General features: G+C 41.1%; 1 protein-coding gene across 1 annotated transcript in view; it reads right to left on the reverse strand.

Moving 5' to 3' along the window:
* LOC111237819 (dipeptidyl aminopeptidase-like protein 6) overlaps positions 1–23,039 on the reverse strand; it is a 147,975-nt gene that overhangs the window by 31,016 nt on the left and 93,920 nt on the right. The window contains exons 3-8 of the mRNA XM_022767073.1: positions 22,522–22,620; positions 9,005–9,099; positions 8,457–8,531; positions 6,636–6,688; positions 5,268–5,349; positions 1,128–1,248 (exon numbers count right to left, since the gene is read on the reverse strand). Of these exons, the coding sequence (XP_022622794.1) occupies positions 1,128–1,248; positions 5,268–5,349; positions 6,636–6,688; positions 8,457–8,531; positions 9,005–9,099; positions 22,522–22,620 (525 nt within the window). The remainder of the gene's footprint in view (positions 1–1,127; positions 1,249–5,267; positions 5,350–6,635; positions 6,689–8,456; positions 8,532–9,004; positions 9,100–22,521; positions 22,621–23,039) is intronic.

Here is a 23,039-nt window from a genome sequence, read left to right on the forward strand (position 1 = left end):
GCAGAGTCAGTTCATCCAAATCACATGACAGTTTTCTCATGATTTAAGCCTAGAAAATGCTATGACTTCTGTTGTTAGCCTAATACAAAGTGTGCTCAACAGAATTGTTAAAGGGTTCATTTCTGACCTTGGAAACAACAGTTGACAAAACACTTGCACATTAAAGTCAATTAAGTGGCTGCTCTGGAGCTTTTGACCGTATCACAGGGTCCTCATCAGTAGATATAGTTTATTCAGTGAAAACTGAAACTGTAGACTTTCACATGATTCAAAAAAAAAAAAGCAGAATAGAGGGTGTCCTTTGCTGTACTGAGTGTAAAGGCTTTCAAGGCGTGACCTCTCAGCCCTGACCTCAGAAACAAAAAAAATGATGTTTGATTTCAATCTGAATACAAAAGCAGAACCGCTTTCTGGAAACAATGTCCTGGTTAATTGGGATCCAGCTGAAACTCCAGTTGAACAGCCTCTATGAAAACTGCTCACACTGAGGTTTTGCCTGGTTTTTACACCAAAATTACCAGTTCGACGTTGTGCAGAGCAGGGCCATTATTTCCAATGCAGAGAGTGGCTGTGCTCTCTTGGACAGTTACGCGAACCATGGCAGCGAGCGCTCTACAGCTTTTCTGCCAGATTTTGCATTAAACTGAACTCTGACCAGATACGATGACCACCCCCACCTCCCAACATGCATCCAGTGGAACTCTGGTATTTATGGGAGGGCAACATTTACAGCAGCTACAACTTTCTAGAGAATAATGGTGGAAATTTAATTTTGTGCATCTCAAGGGTGTTGGGAAATATCAGAGAGGAAAAAGATACTCTTATTATTTGCATTTAGATGCAGTCTGAAGCATCGTAGTTAACAGCTTTGTGCTGCTCTTCTTTATGCACAAAACTTCCCATTCTGGTGCATTTGTTGTGAAACTGATGTGAGAGCTGTGGATTATCCAGAGTGAGCTGTTTCTGCAAAGACACACTGCTGCTTTCTCTAGCTGATGTAGAGTGCCATTCACCTTCAGTGGCTCAGTCTCAACTGTTTACATGTCTTGACACCACTACTAGTAAGTGAGACAAGTGAGTTTGTTTGTGATTTTGCTTCAACTGCAAAGCCTTTTTTTCTCCCTTACCTTCATAGAGCCAATCGCTGAGCCCATTGAAGATGACGCCCTCCTTGCCTGTGGACACCAGCCTAATGGAGCGGCTCTCCACCGTCGAGCGATAGTAGATGTTGTTCTCAAAAATGAAGATCTACAAGAGCCAGAGAGAGAGAGAGAGAGAGGAAATACTCTTTAAACCAAATGGTGATTAACGCGACGTGAGATAAATTATCCTTAAACTGGAAAAACCTGGATGAGAGCTCATTTGCAAGAAGCTCGTGTCCTGTTTATGTGTCCTTGTGCAAGACACTGAATCCCTTCCAGCTTTACGGACGTTGATCTGTAGCTGACCTTAACTGCCAGTCTTCCTACAGGGAATTGCCCTACAATGAATAAGCTGTTACATTACTATTATTATTATCAGCATGAACACGATGAAACCTAAGGACAGTTTGGCATTCACACTGACACTTTATGTCCCGAGTGGGAGACCTGAGTGAGGCAGAAGTCATGCTATCACAGCCGAGATCAACCTTGAGGTCGAAACACACATTAGCATGGCACTTTTTCCCCTGTCACCCAAAGAAGATCAGCGTTCACATTTGCAATAGCACCTTTTGATTTGAGGGGAAAGCAAAGTTTTCACAAAAGTACAAAGGGGGGGAAAAAAGAAGTCTTTTCAATTTCTGATAAGACGGCAAACCGTGGGACCTGATTTTGACTTTGACGCTCTCCTCCACAGGCCTGCGGGGCTTTCAAGATAACTGAAGGTCAACTCTTTCATTACAGAGAATAATAGATCATCAGCACCCACGGTGAGCGTGCTAGGGCGGGGCGGCTCTTGGGGCTGGAATTTTAAAATGTTACAGCCTTAATGCCATGCTGAAATCAATCTCAGGCTATTACAGAAAAGGGCTCACTCAGTATCTGAAGGATTATGGAATCTCTTGGCCTTGAGCTGGAACCATGGTATCAGTTTGTGAGCAATTCTCCAAAAAATATTCACTCTGAGAAGTACAGCAGGAAATCAAATACTGTAGCTGTCTACGATAGCACAATTTGATCTTTACTTTATTCTACAGTGTGAATAGAGTCAAACCACAAATGAACCACTACCCTATTGTATGAAATTAAAAGTGATTTAGCATGTTGTAATCTTTCATTATACAGTATCACATTAACGTGGCATTTAGTACACACAGTGAAAAACCAGCCAGCTAAAAGTTTCTCCACTAAACTTCGCATCCATTTAAAAGTAAAACTGAATCTGTCACAATTAGTTTCTCTTGAGGAGACGTGGGCTGCGGGCCCATGTGGTTTAGTGTCACTTCGGTGCAGATGGAGTCCCTGTATAGAAGCTAATCTAGGCCGCAGCACAGAGAGAAGACCTGGCCCCGTTCTCTGACGGAAGGCAGAACTCTGCCAGTGATCTGGGATCCACATTTATCCTCAGTGAGAATGTTTGGAGCGGATCAAACAAACTCCAGAGAGTTCGCTACTTTGGTTTGGTTTGTTCCGGTCGGTAAAACCAACATAACTGCAAACAAAAATGCACCTGGCGTCGTGAGAAAATGATTATTGTAGTAGTTTGGGAGGAATGACAAGGTAATCTGAACAAATTAGAGGAAACAACCCCAAAATGTGTGATAATATTCCCCTGAATGCATCATTATATTAATGTACTCTCAAGTGGTATTAAAGGGGAACTCCATCAATTTTGAATGTCAGTCTTGAGCAGTACGTTGTTGCCTGTGACAACACTAGTATAATGTCTTCTGTGAACCCGGGTATCTTGGTTTGTGAATGCAGACAACAATGTTTAGCCACAGCACAGCTATACTTTCTGTTTAAATGGTACTATTTAGCTAAAGTTAGCATGCTAACAACGTTAAACTAAGACAGTGAACATGGTAAACATTATACCTCAGCAGGCTAATATTGTCACTGTGAGCTTGTTAGCATACTGATGCTATCATTTAGCTTAAAGCAATGTGCCTACGATGGCTGCAGACTCAGGCTAAAGAAAGATGAATCAAGGGAAGTGGATTTGGAAACAGGATAACAGGTGGACTGCTTTATGTATATTAGATGTCTAAATATGAGAGCACATGCATTGGCTTGCAGAGTGTGTTAGCTTGTTTTAGCTGATGGACATGTCTCACATCAACCTCCACCTCTTTGACAGAGGACATCTGAACCTTCAGGGAAACCAGCTGCTGCTCAGTTTCACGCTAACATAACTCGCCAGCTCCAAGTAAAACCACTTCATGACTAATGGTGGGAAACTTGAGGCTATATCAATCTAGCGTCTGTGTTAATTAATCCAGTGATGAGATACCAGGTAATTAATAGCATTGTGCTGCAGGATGTAATCACTTACAGTCTGTCTGCCCTGCAAACCAACAGACTGAAGCTCATTAATGCTCTGACAAGTTCGACTGCGTGATGATGGAGGCGGAGGATGACGCATCTTCAAAGAGACCATTGCTTCTCGTGACTCAAACAACAATGTTTAATTGTTCTTTACTGGGAAATCTCAGTGAATCATTCAGATGATTTACAACCTGAGGTACAAAAGAGTTTTTATGCACTATTTTAACGGTCTCAAACTTATCCCATATCCGATGACAGGAATAAAATGTTGATTCTGAAAGATTAAGATGAACTCAGGGTCTAATTTTCTAGACTGAGTTTGTCACAACAGAACAATAAGGCCTCAAGACTCCTCCAAACGCAGCTGAGAAGCCTTGTTCTGCCTGAACTTGCAGGATCAACTTGGTGTTTCCTTTGCGACGCTCCCACAATCCCATCATCAATTGTACACTGGTCATTTGGTAAATGTAACGGAGCGTTAAGGGGATCCTGGTCAGCTCGTAAAGTCAGGAAATGTAACGTGACCATGTCGTATTTATCAGGTGTTTTTGTTGGGGGGGTGGGGGGGGGGGGGCCATCAATCACTGGTAAATCTATCACATGAAATGGACCAATGGAAAAGCCAGTGGAGGAGGTAAACAATGGAAATCAGGCATAAACTCCACTGTTTTTGTTCTTGCTAGCAGCCTTGACAGTGGGTGTTATAGGGAAATGGAATCTTTAACTTGTTTACTTCGCCAGGTTTGCCAGGTGTTTTAAAGTGAAATGCAGAGCTTTTAGTGTAACCTCAGGTATGATAGAAGTTCCCTCTTTTCACCACTCTGATATTTACTCAGCCATTTACTTCCAGAAATATCTGACTTTGTGATTTGACAAAGAGCACCTGAATGCACCATTACCTTTGTTCTCTGTAAAGCTCGGCTGCTTCAGTCGGGGAGGAGGAGTTGGTTCAGCCTGTCCTCTAAAGCTTCATGGGCTACAACCTTGGAGACACACTAACTGGAAACATTGGAAGCAACCTTACAGCTTCGCTAATCAACATTTTTACATTAATGATGATCAAATTACTATTTGCACTTGAAATGTGTCTCTCATAGCACCAAAGCAACAGTGATTTTTTTTTTTTTTTTTTTACCAAATCTCCCCTGAGCTCTACAGAGCATTTTAGCATCTTTCAGTTTATTGTTTGGATTTTGCAGCCAGCAACGGTACTGTGTCTGTCTCATGTCTTGATCTAAAAACCCTCTGCATGCAACCTGCTCAGCACCAAATGGGAGACCGACAAGTTTAGGTAAAGAGCCTCATCCTTCCCCGAGGAGCTGGTGGAGCGCAAAACAGAGCTAAAATGGAGACAAACACACATCCATATGAATGCTAATGCTGCTCCAGGTCTGCTCGACATCGAGAACAGCCAATGTTGATCCATCAGTGTCGTGTTGAAAAAAATCAAGTAACACAGGTTTAAACAAAGGACGCACTTCAAATCCCCTTCATCATTCATTCCAACTGCTCCCATCAGGTGGCCAATATTAAGTTCCCCTGACCAAGACAAACACCTTGGAAAATAATTGATTCATCAGCTACTGACATTATAAACCAGGAGTGAAGGACATTGCATTTTCACTTTGCTAGTTCTACCTGAGACATACTGACTCTCTTTCTTAATCTGATATGTTTTTTATTTGGTTTGTCTGGTTGTTTTTTTAAATTCAAGTTTGCATTGCTTTTATCTGAACATGAAACATTGTTCAGCAGAAGGAGATGAGACAGTGAATTTGTGGGAATCTTAGCTCTTACCAGCTGCTGACCCTGGGGTCCCCAGCCGGCGTACTGCAGCTGAGCATTTCGCACCTCTGGAGGGTTCAAGTTCCACGTCTCCCTGGGGTGCACAGACAAAGGATACAATACTATCAGATATCAGACACATGCACAAAATGAGTGCTGACTTCCAGCAATGCAGAGGCAAGAGAACAAGTGTAGCACATCTGAGAACAATGGTTTAAGTGTATCCATAAATACCAACGCTCAGTAACAGTGTCACCTCTCCTTATTGGGAAAAGTGCTGCGCAGTGCAGGCTGGAGAATTAGAGGTGCCACTGCCTCTATGTCTTTGTCTGGAGCTGAGGATGAATGAGGTCATCAGCTGAGGTGGTGTTTTGGCACGTTACCACTGGGTGGCAGCACGCAAATAGATTTTAGCAGGAGAGCTGCTGACAATGCTGCCATACTGTGACCCGGTGTGGCAGTAATTTAAAAAGGGAAATAAGTGCCTACTCAAAGCAAAAAAATGATATTATACAGTATGTCTTGGTTATTCAACGGTTACTTCACCAGATGCTCATCTTTCTGGTTTCGTAAACTTACAAAACTTACAGAGTGAGAATATAATGACAAGCCATAATGGGCTCTCTTGTGAAAACATAGATTAAACAGGCTACATCTGTAATGTCTTTCATATCTGATCTTAAAACATTCTTTTATGCATACGTAATATGTTTTTCTTTCCATCTTTGCTATTACATATTCTATTCTGATAACTTTTTAATCTCCTGTGTTTGAGGATCTCATTGTTTATATTTGCCTTTATTGTTTGCTTTTGTCCTCCCCTATGAAAAGCACTTTGTAAGTTTCGGAAAAGTGCTTGACAAATAAAAGCATATGAAGATAAATTGCTAACTAAGAGTGAAAACTTCACTGCTTCACTTAATGGCCATTCCGTTCCTTTTAACTATTCAGCACTGAAGGACACTGCAAAAAGCTTTGCCCTCAACTCAAATGACATGGCAGCATCATTATTAGCATTTCGCAGTGCATTGTAGCAAGTCTTAAGTCTGTCAGATGGACCTCTTCTCTAATCAGCTAGCTCTGCATCTAATTGTGAATATGTGTCTGAAAGCCTCTTGTTATAAGATTATCTAAGGGGACAGACGTGCATGAGGAGCTGCCATTAGAGGTCGTAGATTACTTGCTATCCATTTGATTTCACAGACAACATCGAGTGAGAGGTTTGATGTTAGCTGTCGGTGCTTTGCGGGAGGTGGGTGCGAGAACAGGTGGGAATGAATCTGTCACGGAGTCACGGGCAGTGAGGTCAGGTGAGATACTGCAGGATGAGATAATGAGGCAGCGAGTAAATGGAACAGAGAAGCTCTGCCATCGACTTACGGAGTCTCCAAACTGCAGATGATGTAGAAGGCTGTGTAGGAATGCTGGTACACCTGGAGGTGAGCAGAGGTAAAGGAATCACATCAGAAATGGGGGAAAAAAAGTGACATTTAAGGTCTTGAACACTGCCATAAAATCAGACTATAGTTAGCTTCAGTGCAATAATATTGTTATAGTCTTGTTAAGTTTTTATATTTATATATTATATAGCTAATGAGTGTTGGTGACAAATGTAATGAAATTCCCTCTGGGTGTTCCTGATATATCACATTCAGAGAAAGGTGAGGTCACAGTGACCTTTACCTTTGACCTTTGACCACCAAAATATATTCAGGTCATCTTTGAGTCCAAGTGAATGTTTGTGCCAAATTTAATGGGATTCCCTCGAGGTTTTCCGTTCACAAGGCCTAAACCGTGTTTTGTAACGTCAACATGACCTTGACCTTTTCACCTTTGACCACCAAAATCCAATCAGCTCATCCTTGAGTCCAAGTGAACGTTTGTGCCAAATTCAAAAACAAATGACCTCACAGAGTTACTGAGATACAAGCCATGACATAGCCGGTGGGTGTGGTTACAGGTGGAACAGACTTGAAACTTTTAAACAGAGACGGGCGAGAGAACATTGCTTTTCAGTCTTGTGTTAAGTTGCTCTTTAATTACTCTAAAAAAAAAAAACACATCTTATTTCGCTCTTTTCTATGTAAGTGGAAGCTGCTATTGATTTAAAATCTAAAATCTGAATGTGTTATTGTGCTCTGATCTGGACAAATACAAAAACGCTAAAAACCTGGAATTATCCCCTAAACTTAAATTTCATCTAAAATAATCGAACTCTTTCCACAATAAATGTGTGTTACAATCTGTTTTATTTTATGCATGCTATCAGGGCTGTGTTTATGATGAGCGCGGGAATGCACCGTTCACCGCCCATTAGAGAGACATTCACATTGAATGGTGGATGGTTTGCATGTGTGTTAGTATGCAAACACTATTTATTACGAGCAGTCGTGTTCCACGCTGCATGTCATAGTGATGAGCTGCGTGTAAATGTGCATTCGTGTGATTGTGTGACTGCGCGCTGCTGCAGCGAGCGTATACGAGGAACGACTGTCATCTATCAAGGTGACGGTGGTTTGGATGGAATAATAAATGCGAACACATGCAGTACAGCGCATTAGACATCTCCAGTGTGTCGTAATATTTTCCATTCTTCTCCAGCAATAACACAAGGTTATATCACTGCCAGCATCCCTCACACAGCAACAACGGGCACCAAGTCTCTACAGTGGCTCAGTGGTGAAGCAGAATGAGGTAAACACACAGACATCAGCCAGCAAAATGATTCAATATATTTGATCTACCTATATTAGGAGCTATAATGCTTTGATGGATATCAAGGCGCTGGCAGAGCTGATGTGGTTATGGGACACTTTACATGGAATTGCACAGAAATGACAAATTCCCAGCAATACTTCCTGTTCCTACTGTCGATCTCATCTCCCTCCCTGCGAGCCGGTGCAGCGCCGAGGGGTTTGTTTGTGTTTCTGCCTCCCTCGCTACAGTTCCACTCGGCTGTGCCGGCCCCCGCCGCCATTGCTGACAGGCAGCGGTGTGCGACAGGCCTTCCCAACCCGCCATGATTACTTTCTCCTCCCTCCCTCCCTCCCTCCCTCCTTCTTTTCTTCCCCCTGACTTCGCTTCACTACGAGCCTATAATCACCCCACCCACCCCCACCCCACCCCCACGGTGGAGGCGGCTGACATATTTGGCTGTCAGTGTGCTAATTCAAAAAACAAGCAAACAAATGAGAAGCTCACCGGTGCAACGTTGTAGGCCAGCAGCACATGCTTCATGTCAGGAGACACCTCATACTTGCTGGCTTTGTACATTTCCTGAGAAGCAAAGGCAGAAGTAAGAGGGGGAGAAAAAAAAAACACAAAAAGATGAGACTTTCAACCATGCGTGGTATTTTTTTCATTAAACTACTCCTTAAATGACTGCGTTTGACGGATTGCTTGGATCCTGAAGCAAATGGGAGTAGCATTAATCTTTGCACCAGGGTTTGGTGATTTGATGGCGGACATAATGTTGTGTGTCGTCACCCGAGCATCTGCAGCGCTGATGCTTATGTCTCCTTCTCAAACGTTTCTCCACACAACCAAGCTCAGAGTGTTAACTATGCAGTTCACATTTCACAGTAACAATGGATCATTTGATTAAGCTTTGTAATAAAAAAGGGCTTTGGGTGCTTTGATTTGCTGACACTATAAGAAAAGTTTTAATTTAATTCATGGGCAGCCATGGCCACTACTTTAGTCCTGTGACTGTGAGAAAGTAAGAGAAGAAAAGATGACAAAAGACTTACAAACTTCTTGTTATGAACCAAGATGGTCTTTTCATCGGTATCAACGTTGAACTTGACAACATCGCCATCACGGTTACGGTACAACAGCTCATTACCTGTATGGTGGGAGAGAGAGAGAGAAAGGAAAAGAGACTTTGAGGAAACTAAAACCATCTTTAAAACTCTACCAACATGTAACAAATGACCCTGCATTACTCCTGGGAGAAAACTACAATTATATCCCTCTGCCAACCAGCCAAGTTGCAGGACATATGGTCACAATCTCCCCTTCTTGCGTTGCAGCATTTAATGTGTTTTTGCAGAACATTATGATGTCACAGGTGAATTTGACCTTTCACTGTTTGGATATAAAATGTCATCACTTCATCATTTCATTCTATTAGACATTTTAGGTAAATTGTGTCATAATAAGCACAGCAATTTGTGAGTTATGATCGAGTTTTTTGAGGTCACAGTGACCTTGACCTTTGACCTTTGGCCATTTGGCAATTCTAATCAGTTCATCCTCGATACCAAGTGAATATTAGTACCAAATTTGAAGGAACTCCCTCAGGGCGTTACTGGTATATCACGTTCAAGAGAACAGGGTCCTTGCTATCACTGACAGACAAAAGACAAAGAGCTCTGACTGATCAAACATAACAAAACTTCCAATTGAGCCTGTGGGTCAGACTAACGGCCTGACACACTAACTGCCCTTTAACAGTCAGAACAAAAGAGAGCAGTAATTAAGCCCTTCCACATAAAGCCTGTAACACTGGACATTCAACCTCTCCAGATCAAATGTAACTGATAGTGAGAGCGGGAAACCCTTTTAAACTACTCAGTAAGTTATGGACTTGGCCCCGAGATCTGATTAGTAATGTCACAAGTGAAGCAGTGGATCGTCTGGTTTCCTGCATGTACAGTATATCCTGTTGCTCTACAAATTAAAAAACGTTGACCTTTTGAAAATGTTACATAATAGCTGCAGATATGATAGGAAAAAAAAAAAGAAGCAAATATTCAATGTTAATGAAGTTATTAGCTGCCCTTAGCATTAACAACATAATTAAATTTTAGGGGATGATACCGTTTATTAGCTTTTTAATATCAAAGGCTTATTAAATTAGGCTCATTAAATTAAATTGCAACCAAAAAAGTGCAACTTTATCAACACATTTTCAACAGGTCACTTAACAGCATGAATATATGTTGTGGACTCAACGATTAAAACAGCTGATGGTGGAATTGTCTGATGAACTGTATAATGATTGTGATCACAAATTTAATCTAACTTTATTGGTTGCAATACAGCCCTGATATATTTTAAGTGTTTGCTCTGGTATATCAAATCAAGCGCTCCCTTCTCAATCATAAACTGGCTGCCCAGTAACAGGCCTTTGTTTCATGTGCACTGTGATAAAAGAGAAATGATTTGCTTCCCCAAACACAGAGGCAGCTGTAGGTCGGTACACCAGAAGACCTCTGCAAGGGTATTACATGTTTATTGGATGTTTAGGTTAGATGTGAGGGTTTTTTTGTTTTGTTTTTAACCTTTATTTATTCAGGGTAGTTTCACAGAGAGGCAACCACTCTTGTACAGGGACACACACATTCACACCTGGCAGCTGCCCAGTAAACCACAGCCTGACCTGCTGGCCACTGAGCAGCTCCACTTAAAGGTTTATTGTACCAATTTGAACTGTTTAAGTGCCATAAAACCAGCATATTGTGCCATTTTAACCCTGTTGGTGCAGAAAATAAGTAAGAGAACCAACTACTCAGCACCTTGCAAAAATATATGCTCAGGTGAATGGCAGAGAGCAACAACCCCACCAACTGTGCTGCAGATAAAGTAGCTGTAACAAAGCGTAAAGGTTTAAGCTTTAGGTTTAAACCTGAAGTATTTCTCGAGAACATTAAAGATTCATGACTCAGTAAGCAACAGTAAAGGTCAGAGTTTGGAAAAAAAGAAAAGAAAAACACCCTGATGTATTATTTCTGAAGTGTGACTCTGCTAATTGGCTTCAACATGTCTGTGTAGGCTGCTCAATCCTGACTGGTGCATGGAAGTATGCGACATCACTTAAGCCCCACCTATTTCAAACCAGTGAGAACAGCTCAGAGAGAAAGAAAAAAAAAAAAAAAGAAGAAATCTGCCATGTGAAATAAGCAATACTGTCCTAACCTTGGCACTGTGTGTTCATGTAGTTTCAGGGTCTTTAATAGACCTTTGTGCTCCTTTACACAATATCCAGAAGAAGAGAGAGTGACGTTTGTCCCTTTAAAAAAAAAGAAAAAGAAAAAAAGTGTCACTTCTGAAGAGAACTTTTCAACTTCCAATCAGCACTAACAACACTAGCAACTAAAGTGCTCTCCAATCTGATCTGGTCAACGTCAGGGAAAAAGCTTTCAATACGGCTGAAGACAGAAGCTTCCAGTGCAAACACAGTGAGGTCAGGCCGTGAGAGTAAAACCCTTGTAGGGAGCCGTTATTTGACAGATGTATGAAAGTTCACACAGCTCCTCATCCATCAGGCTTTTATCAGGGAAGGATACATTTAATACAGCAACTGTCCCCTTTCACCTTCAATCTATCTGCGCTCCTCTGTCTTATTGCTTTAGTGATCCATAGGCGCACGAGCAACCACGCCATTTGGTGAGGTAATTAGAACCCGGAGATTGTTATGCAGAGTGCTCTCTATCTCCTAGCATATCTAATTGTCCATTAGAGGTGACAGAATTACCATCACAATGGCTTTAATTCAGAACGTGCTTGGGGGAGCAGTTTCAGACATTTTTAGACTGGCATAGCCAAACGCCCCCTCAACAGCTTTTGTCTCCATGTTAAGAACCATCGGCATACTAACAAGGGTAGAAAATTGACTCTTTCATGGAAATCATGACGATAAATAAAGGAGTACTGCCTTTTCTCATCGTGCTCCATTATTTTAGTTTGACTCCGTTTGGCATCTTGATAAACGTTCTACTTTTATAAATAAAAAGGTAATTGCAGACGCTGGGGCCCGAACGGTTAGAAAGAAAGAGCACATGGTGATAAATCAGTGGTCAGAGAGATTGACTGGACTTGATTTTGTTTCACGACTTACTCTGTTTTAAATTCAGAGACCTGCATCTCTTTTAGGCGCCTTTTTCATCTTTATACCTCACCGAGCTGCTGTTCTTCTTCTCAGAAGTACCTCAGATCTCTCAAATCCTTCCCATCACCGGCCTTTATATAAGCCCTCCTGCTGAGTTCATCATTTTAGACCTTATCATCCCTCCTTCACATAGCCAACTCTTTGTTTTCGGCTCTTTGACCGAGAGTCATCTATTCTCTCACAGTACCTCAGGCATTACGTCTTCCCTTCAATCTCTCCCCTTTCTAGGTTTCTCCCTCGCTCTTTCCCTTCACTCTTGTTCTCTTTCCCCTCTACCTTCATTTGCTGTGCATCAGCCCAGGGCGCTGTTTTCTCCTCTGATCTATACCTTTCCACTGCAGTATGTCTTATTAATATAGCCTCCTGCCTTGGGCATAGCTCTAACCCAGCCTCACTCCAGGGGGGGCAGAGGGAAAGCCAGGGGAGGGGGGAGAGCGGGAGACGGAGATACAGGGCAACACACTTGAGTGAGACTGAGGACCGATTCTATATTTTGAGTTTGTACTATTCATCTCCCATGGACGTAGCAGCATATTCTTAGAACATGTCCTTTACCATAGAAACTGTCGCATTGAGAATAATTTCAGTTTTTTCAAACCTTCGCTCTTATTTTCACGGTTCAGACGATCAGTCATGAACACGGCAGTCGGACCATTGAGAAGGATTTTAACATGCAAACTCAAATTGCGAGCATATTGGTCCACGAAAAACAACATTTTACTGTGTAGAGGGTTACACCAAGCAGAATTTTACCAAAAGTTATTATATGATGATTGAAGGGCAACACTATGTAGTAAAATGTTCTTCTGGTTAGACGATAATAAAAGCTTTGTTTGTTTGTAAGCAGTTCTGTTCTTGTCAAACTAATCTTTCAATATTGCATTTTTGGTGTCTTATAAATCCATGTAGGCTTGTGAGTGTTGAAAAAAAGATATAAAGCACTTAGCAAAATATGAGAAAATTACTTCTTGTGTTTCCCATAATAAAAAAAGCTACAGTATGTAAATCTCTGTGTTGTACCCTTACTTCAAAATCATTGTTTTAGGTACCTGACACTTTATGATACTGAATGTTTACCACAAACTTTGAGCTCTGTGTTTAAATTATTATCATACTTTTCAGGCAATATTAACTGGAAATAGAAATAAAAACATATATTCAATTATTTTTGAAATTGCATCTGCAGTAGCTTTTTTTTCAGCCCTGAGTAGGGTCTGCAGGTGTTCCTGTCAGGCTGCACACAGCCCCCCAACCACCTTCACCAGTAATGTTGGACAGCCTGTATGTAACCTGTGAGGCAGAACTGTGCTGAAGGCTTCATTAGCGTTTAAAATAATCCTTTTTTGCTTCATGTGCAACATGGCAGCTTGGGCAGAAAGACAGAAGAGTGCAGAAAGTCCAGGTAATACCACTTAAATGAAAATGGACTCCAAACTTTTGAAGTTACCGTGTCGAGGAAATTGCATGAATATCATCAATAAAACATACACAAAGCAGAGATGTAGAGATTCCATCGAACAACCTTTTTTTTTTTTTATACCATCCAAGAGGACAAAGAAGTGAAACATGATTGGCTCTCTGCCCAACAAGAATCTCCACACCCATACAACCACTTGGCAAGAAGCTATGAGCTGTTATCTGTGCTAACATACACTTAATGCACGCACAGGAATTCTATTCTCCAGCTAAATGAATCCCAACAGGCACATACACAAAGTGATCAAAGGCACATCGACAGCAACACGATTCATGCTAGTTTACTTCCACATTTCTGACTGCACTCTAATGGAAAAGAGCTCAAACTTTTTTTGCTCATTCTCATCTTTGCAGTCCTCTGTGGCTGTTCCCCCTTGACCCTTTCTTTGGAGACACAGCTGTATTCATTTCTGCATTCAGTGTTCTCCTGAGTGTGTTTTGTACTGGTTGAGAGTGTTACAACACTCGAGAGCAGTGTGAAAGTCCTCAACAGACATATTATTGTAGAATAAAACATAACAGGCTAAGAGGAATGGTAAGGAGGAAACTGACTGCTTAAGCATGTTTTTTTTTTGTTGTTGTTGAGAAATCACTTTAACAATAAGCACTTATCAAGCTTAAAATGTAGACTGACAGAGCAGGTCACAGTAAAATCCTCCTCCTCTCACCTTGACCATAAAAATAAAAGAAACAGATGACAGAGAAATAATTTGTGCCTCAAACCCTAACCTCCACATAATACATCACCGCGTGATTACAAAACACACTGGGGCGATTGAAATAGGTAGTTTCTGTAGGCTATATTATTAGCCGTGAGGTGAGCCAAGGTTGCAGTGTTAAGTTCAGGATGAAATGGGATTTTTCTTGTCGGTTCCAGGTCATTTGTCCATGCCCAAGGCTGCAGATGATGACTGGTCTGATAAAAGCGACACAAGCTCTTGGGGGAGAATTATGGTGTCTGTTGGTGGCTAAATAAAATGAAGTTTCCAATGCAGCAATACAGTCTTAAATCTTTGGCACCCATTGGCTTAGATGTGCTGTAAAATACAGTTTCATAAAAAATTCAATAGGAATTTTAATTAAAAATCCCCCCCCCTTACATTTCTAGTAATTTAGTTGCCTTCGTGTATGCTTCTTGAAAGGGAATTCCACATAATAGCGTTGTATATTTTTCTCTACTGTTGCAAAGCTGTGCTGGCAGCACCATGGAATATGAATTCTATTTCTGACCAGCTTGATAAATGAGCATGCTAACACATGAATGGCAGAGCACACAAATGAGCAAAAAAAAAAAAAAAAAACCTTGAGTCTGAACCTGCTGACAAAATATGAAGCCACCCTGGGCTACTGCCAACCTGCTGCCTGCCGGTTTTCACAGCGGAAGTCATTTATGCTTATCAACAATGACCATCAGTGTTGCCTGCCTGCTTCATTACTCACTGCCTCTTCTGCTTCTGAATTCAACAATAAGGTTGGAAAAAAAAACAATTGTCTGTTTGACACTTCTGGAATACAGATGGTTTTTTTTTCAGTTTTATTATTTGGTTCACTTGGACCTTCCCTGAATTAAAGTGCCTGCAGTCCAAGCAAAATATTAACCTTAGAAGAGCAAACTATTGACACATCTTCATGAGTTGAGCACTGTGTGTGTTTGGGGAAGAAGCAGTGCACAGTATAGAGCCTTAATGGGAGGTTTAAGGGGGTTTACAGTTGTCGTTGTAAAATGTGCCCCTATGAGGGGCCATCAGGGGCCCCTCCTCCCTTTGAGGGCCCCACACATCCCTCCTGATGGTGCATCTCTGCACTTGCTGTACATTGAAAACAATACAGTTTCTTCATGTTAAAATCCCTTTAGACATTAAGTCATACAGAGAGGTCAGCTTACATCAACTCTTTTAAACCTTCTTTGAAACAGCAGGACGATGGAACTCGTGATTATCACCACTTGAATAGGCGCAGTGTAAATAACACGGGCAGCCTGCAATTTCAGCACCAGAACCGAAGGACACAGCAAAAAGGAGCTGCACAAGGTAATGATGTGACGACAGCAACCTGTGCCAAGAAGTGTGTGCCTCAGTAACACAGGTGCATTGAAGAAGCATCAATCAAGACCAGCTTTTAAATATGCCACGATAACATAATGGCCCCGGAGCCTGAACATGTGCAGATCAACAAACGCTGAGAACAAATACTTGGAATCGATGCGATGTTTTGACTAAAATGTTCCCAATCTGTCATCAAAAATACATGATAAAAACCAATAACATGCTACATGAAATAAGAATCATATCCTCACAAGTATATTGCCTCTGAAGGCAGCTCAGAGGAGAACATTAAGTCCTCAAAATCTCACCCATTGTTCATCCAACTCCATATTCCTTCCAAGATGACTCCCAGGAGAGTGTTCTCAGAAACCTCTGTGCTTTTTGCAACCTGTAACTTCAATTTGCAATTAATCCTTTGTCACTGTGTCAACGATTTGACTCACTGCCTCTGAGGTGACGATCATATCATCAGTGTCTGCCAGCTGTTCATATACTCATAAATCCATAGCCTCTGTCACTGCTTGAATTGCCATTCACAGTTTTCTCATTTCCGTGTGTGTGTGTGTGTGTGTGTGTGTGTGTGTTTATCAGTTGCAAACCAACCAGTGAACTTGAAAAGACCTGCCCTTGCTCATAATAATTAAGACCAGTAGGGAGGCTGGTGCCCGTAAAATAACAATTACAACAATAATAATAATGACAAAAAGCACCACAGCAGTGATCAGGCTCTTGTGTTTGGAGGACTGGTTCCTATTATACAAGCTATAAGAGGATTTACCCCACTGGTCAAATACTTCCATATTTGAGTTACTTGTAATAATTATTCATAATTCCCAAACCAAATCACATAATCATTTGAGTCCAAAAGTCTACAAGTACATAACATTTGCAGATGAATTATTAAAAAATGACTGTCATGTAGTTTTAGAATTTCTGTAAGAAAATCATCCAGCAGGACTCTTGCTGGGAGGGGAGGCTCATAGCTTTTCTGTTGTGTTACACAAACACAGTTAAGCTATGAATTCTCTATGATAAGGCAGCTAAAGTGAATTCAAAATGACTGTAAGTCAATTTCACGGACGGGATGTGAATGCCACGTGACGACTGCATTACAGGGATGTGGATTGCAGAAAAACGCCGGCTGGATATTCAGCTGCAGTGGAGACATGTTTGTCTAAACACATACAGGGGTACAGCTGCTGCAGAAACATGCCATCATGTAGTTATACGGCAGCAGCAGTCCTGTCTAAAAACAGACGCTTCTGTGTACACAACTATGAAACCACAAGAATATCATGAACAAAGACTTGAAGTAAAGTAATTAGCATTAGCTCTCTCAGATCTCTAGTCATTTTTCAAACCAAAGACTGTTCTTTTATCCACTGCTTTTTAATTCATCTGTTTTATGGTACTTTTATTTATTTATTAACATGCCTGTACTCATATTAAACATATTTTATTTTAATCTGTTTATTTCTCTTATCTTTTGCCTATAAACCACTATGAATAAACTCTGTGTATGATCGGGCGCTATTTAAATAAATTCGCCTTCCCTAGTTGTAGCTGCTGAAAAGAGGACAAAACACAGCCACCTCTAGTGTGTGCGTTGGTGTTCATATGTCTGTTTTTCTGTGTGTTTGTGTGTGTGTGTGTGTGTGTGTGTGTGTGTGGGGGGGGGGTGGGGGGGGGGGTGGTGGTGTATGTCTGTTGTTAATTAACACCACCTCTCTCTTCTCTGCAGGCAGAAACTGACAACACAATTGGTGCTTTTCACGAAGATTTGCTCGCTACTTGTGGGACTGTGGGACTAAACTAGCAGGTTGTAAAAGACTACTAAATGCATGGACATACTACCAATACTACTGCTGCCACTACATAGTAGTAAATGCAGCAGTGAGTTTAGATGGGGAGGAGATGCAAAGAAAAGAATAATATGGGAAAATATTCTATTTATTGAATACTGTATGTATAAATGTATTTCTTTTGCAAAATATGCTTCCATTACCCTTGTTAATTCAACTTTAATTCAAAGGCAGGGTATGATTTCATCAAATGCAGTCTAACTGGAAACAAAAATCATTTAAATTAATTAAGATTAACTGTTTGGTCAAAGAATAAGTAAACAAATCTGATGAGAGATTGGTGTTAAATACCCCGCCCTATAATTCAAAGCTTGCAGGTGCCATAACCAGGATCTGCTGATAGAATAAAAGCCTTGAGTTCTCACCGGAGAAAGCCCTGAAAGTGATGCTTTCTGTTTAGTCCTTGACCTCGTCACTGCAGAGAGACCTACTTGAGTTCTCGAGGTTGAGTTTTGCGGCTCATAGAAAGGTTGCACCATAAAAGGTCTGACCTCATCTTTCTCATTCATCAGTAAAATATTGTATATAGGCTGAAAGCGGAAGGTGAGGGTGTCAAATGAGGGCAATTTGGTCCCCACTTGAAGTTGTGATCAAAAAGCTTTTCTGAGATTTGCTTCCTTATGAAAGGAAGCACCAAAAAAACGCAATCAAGACAATTATGAAAACAAGAATGACTTTCTGTGTCACTGGACGAAAGGTAGAAGTAGAAATGAAGGTATTCATTTTGGCAAGATTCTTAAATTGGACAAAAATGACTGAAATAGCTTCTTTTTTCTTTTATTTTCATTTTTCGTTGCTCAAAACTTGGATCAAAGATGACATCCAACTCTTCAGATGTTGGCTTGATGTAGCAGCTAAGGAGCTAAGAGACTGCTGAATTTGTCATGAGACACACTGAAGCAACCATATAATTCGAACGTCTGCTTCTGCTCTGAAGTTCTGCATCACCCCCCCCCCCCCCCCCTGCCCCACACACACCACACACACACAACACACACACACACTACACAGCACACCACCCACTCCACCCTCCCTGGGTATTGTGACGGCTTGTTTCTGTCAGAAGACGAGTTGTTGCACCACTTCTGCAACTTTCTGGCGGTTGGAGAAGACGGCAAAATTTGACTTTACTCCAAAACGTCCTTCCAGATTAAACATCAGTCATTCTTAAGTCGTAAAAACTGGGGCATCTCAGGAGGGGATATTTACACCTGCTGCTTCACATAATGTTGCCATTTGACAAAAGCTGATTGTCTGTGACATCGAATGAACGCTGCATACTTACAGTGTGTATATGGGCTAATTTGATATGTCTCATTGGTAAGATAAAGACCCATTGCAGAACTCCATAAACAAATGACATTCACATCATTACTCATGTTGTATCATGGGAGCAGAACTATGAAAAGTCAATAAGGGAGTGACACAACTGGCTAATCTTCTCCAAACTGATTGCTTTACATAAACATTACAGACAAGGGGCTGTGCATCATTCAGAAACAAGGTAATTCTCCCGACGTGCACATGAGTGTACACACACTGACAAAACAAACATCCTCATGCTTCACTGTTATCTAAATCACAGTCACAAGTCCCTCTCAAAGTCACAGCGATAACACTTTTAGGTAGCCCAAATTGGTCGACCACTATAAAAAATGGCTCCCCCTTCGCCATATTTAACAGGCGTCAGGAGGACGAGAGGCATCCTGGAGCGGCAAATAAGAGGAATGTAGCCATTACAATGGCAAGCAGCGGCTCAGAGTGCCTGCGCTGCATCCCACAGGGCTGACTTCACCTGGGTGGTGTGAGAATGATGTTGATGCGTTGTCTGTTTGATTCAGACGGAGTGGTAAAAAAACAGGCACATGTGAGATTTCAGTGGTGTCTTCTAACTGTGCAATTACCGAACCAGGGAGACTTGTAGTGATGGCTTCAGAACCTGATCAGAATACTGATCCAGAGAGCAGGATAAGATAAAGTTGATGCATTGTAAGCAAATGCATGAAAACACTATAATTATTACCACTACCACAAGCTAGTACAACTACTGCTAAAATAGTAGTAATCTGTGACAGTAGGAAACAATGATTTTAGAGTCAATACGGAACATAATGAAATGTTCGTCAGCTGGTTTACACCATAAAGGCTGTCCAAAACAGAGTGTGACCAACTCAAGGAATAAACCTTATCTAGCTAGCAATTTGCTAAAATCTCATCATTTGTCAACACTGACAAATTCTGCAAATTATTATGTTTACTTCTGTCTGAATGAAGCATCCACTGTTCCCGAAACTTACCAAGAATTCTGATTGTAAACTCTACATGTAGAGGTATTAAACCTTTTTATACTAGTGCCAATAGAATACCTAAAAAACAAGACAAGAAACGAAATCAAGAAATTTAACAAAATAAATATAAATGAAAGCCAATAAAGTTCTCAAATGTTAAATGTTTAAACACAAGCAGCCATAGAACTTCACCTAAATATGATCTAAATTATGTCGTTTGTATTAAATGCATAACAGAATTGAAGGAATTATTTGTAAGTTTTGCTATTGCTACATAGCCAATGTTAGCATTAACAGCCATTGTTGCGTTTACAAGACAAGGGGTTATAATACGCCCTCTGGGCAGTTTCTTCAGGGCAGACTGGACGCTACAGTGACTCAGTATCGGAAAGTGACAAGGCAGTCACATAAAGACCACCTAATGATACATAAGTACAGTGTATATTTAAGCTAATGCCGTCGGACAGGACATGAGGAAGCAATTTTTCTTGCTAAAAAAAGCCTAGTGCGAGATGACGAAAGACTCTTGAGGTTATAGTCAGTCTGTCTCCAGGGAATTGATTGATGGGTGGAAACGGGGAAAAACATAAACCCCAGGCTAAATTAGGTCTAAAAAAAATTCAACCCCCAATCAGGGAAGCCATTATTGCAAATCCTGCAGACAGCCCTGAAAGCATGCAGGTTGGTGGAGCACTGGGTCGGGTAAAAATGACACACTAACGAAGACAAAATAATCAGCTGATGGATCTCTCTCCCTCTTTCTCCCCTTTTCTCTCCCCCTTGTCAGCTGTATCTAATGATACACTAAAAATACCTCAGGATCAAGGATGGCACTGACTACAGCACAAAAAAGGAGGAGATGAAAGAGCGGAGTCTTGTTTCATGCCAGCAGCTGCTTTATGTATGGATTATTACAAATCTCCTTTGTTACAGCACCACTCTTACCTACTGACACTAAAAAAAAAAAAACAATTAATTTCCACGTATCAGAATGATCTTACATAATTCAACCTCTGTTTCTGCCGGAAATATGCTTCTAATCACTCTTTGAGAACAGTGAAGCACAGATGTTAGTTTCCAGATGTGTACAGTACTAACACAGTTTGTGATGTTCGCCAAGGCTCATTCAAGCATGATAGATTTGTTTACAACTTTTGTGGGTCACAGCGAGTAATGGTGACAAATCAGCCACACGACAGATGTCTCATCCTTAAGCACATATGGGGACCTGTGGTTAAAACAAACACTGAAATCAGGCTGACAATTATTCAGCTCATTGTCTCAGATCCAGGAGAATGGCATCTTTCTGTCACTAATATAATAAATATGGGTTTTCAGCTTTCTAATTATAGCCAATCACAGAGGGGGGAAGGCTTTGGCAATTTGAGGATTCAAGACGAGAGTTAACAGCTGCGCCGTTTCTAGGAGCCATCTTAGATGCTGTGATTGGAGGAGACAGCTTCGCTGGGCACGAGAGAAGACAAAATCCACCTCATTAATCCTTCAGCTGTACATATTCCACACATCTCAGAGCTGTGATCATTCTCTTTACTGCCGCGCTGAGACGTGTGAGGCTGGATCAAGTTGCTGTTTTACCTTGATCCAAAATAAAGTATATAATTTCCTCTCATCGGGTCCCTGCGGCGCTGTCAGTGTTTATACTATCATGGCCCGGCTATTAAAAAAACACAAGAGTTTTTGAAATTGGTGGTGATGAATTGTAACAATAGCAGCATACACACACAGTCATTGATCACAGAAAAATGAGGGTTGTGGTTACAGGTAATTGGGTAACTATTGAAGCATATGGATTAAATCGCTGGGAGGAATGTCAGACAGCAAGGACGCACTCGCACAGACACACACAAATGCATGCACGATGTGCAGAAACACACCTTTACAATGACACAGGAGGGACAGATGGTGTAAAAGAAGACAATGAAAGAACAAACACCGCTGATCCTTTTAGCAAATGTTAGTTTTGCCGGTTGAGTCACAGCGTGATACGCGTTTAAACTGATCCTTGTCACGTCTTATGAAGCTCAAAGCAGAAATATATTATTAGCAGCAATGCTTTCACTACAATAACTAAAATCACACCGGCTGTTTTTAAAGCTGAACTTGAAGTGTATAATTTGTGTTTGGTCACTATGTATTCCTCATGCAACTCTTTCCCCTGTTTCTGGAGGTGCTGGAACAGATTAGCTGTGTAGTTTTTCTGTTGTCATCACAGCATTTCTTTGCTTTGTTTGTGCCATAGTACATCTGCTCTTCTGCAACTAAAATACTGGCAAACCACTGATGCACCTTCTTTTTCGACAAACAAATTATGCTCAGTGCAACTTGCTTTTCTTTGTATTTGAGCGTCTTCTCCCTCTGACTGTTAAGCACTGGCCTTTTTGATTCTGATTGGTGCACCAATAGTAAAGAGGACTCCAACTGTCCGACAAGTCGATATGAAATACTTATTTATGAAGTTGTTGACCTGACATGTTGGCAAACAGTGTCCTATTTGTACATCAGACAGGAAAAAGTACTAAATGCTTCATGCTTCTTTTTCCTTTCCCACAACTGAGACAACTGAGAAAAAGGAATACTTCCAAACAACCTGACCTTTCTGCAGCTTTGACGGTGCACACATTCAAATCCATGTTCTAATTCAATAAACCCTTTGCAACCCTTAAATTGAATGGGATTACTTACTGCTTATCCATTTGGCGTTGGGGTCATGAACCTTGAAGTCTTTTCTGAAGAGGTCTCCAACGGTCACCTTCCCCTTGAGAGCCAGGCGGTCATCTTCGCCTGCAAAGAAAGATAAAGAAAACTGAGCAACACCTCGTGTAGCAATTACAGAAAGACAGCAAACAGACTAAAGCGCAAAGGTAATGCAGTGACTTGGCTATAATGCTATAGACAAGTGCGAGGGAATTCATAGGAAAGGCAGAAAGAAAGCAACAGCAAATAAAAGTCTTTGTCTGTAAGGTCATGTTTAGACTGGAATGAGTCGAAGTTTATGTAATGAAAAGAAAAAAATGCACCATCCATTCATTCAGAGTCAAAATTCAACGATTATAGTGAAGCAGTCACAGACTTTCAAATATTAAAAATGTTTAAAAGTGTGGGGTTATCTCCAGAGCAAGTACTGCCATTTTGTAAACATCTAAACATAATGTCACATTAAAGTTACATCAAGATTCTTCCCCCAAGGCCATTCAGTACCT

Source organism: Seriola dumerili, unplaced genomic scaffold (assembly GCF_002260705.1).
Source record: "Seriola dumerili isolate Sdu_G_001 unplaced genomic scaffold, Sdu_1.0 BDQW01001124.1, whole genome shotgun sequence".
In the NCBI taxonomy this organism is placed as follows: Eukaryota; Metazoa; Chordata; class Actinopteri; order Carangiformes; family Carangidae; genus Seriola; species Seriola dumerili.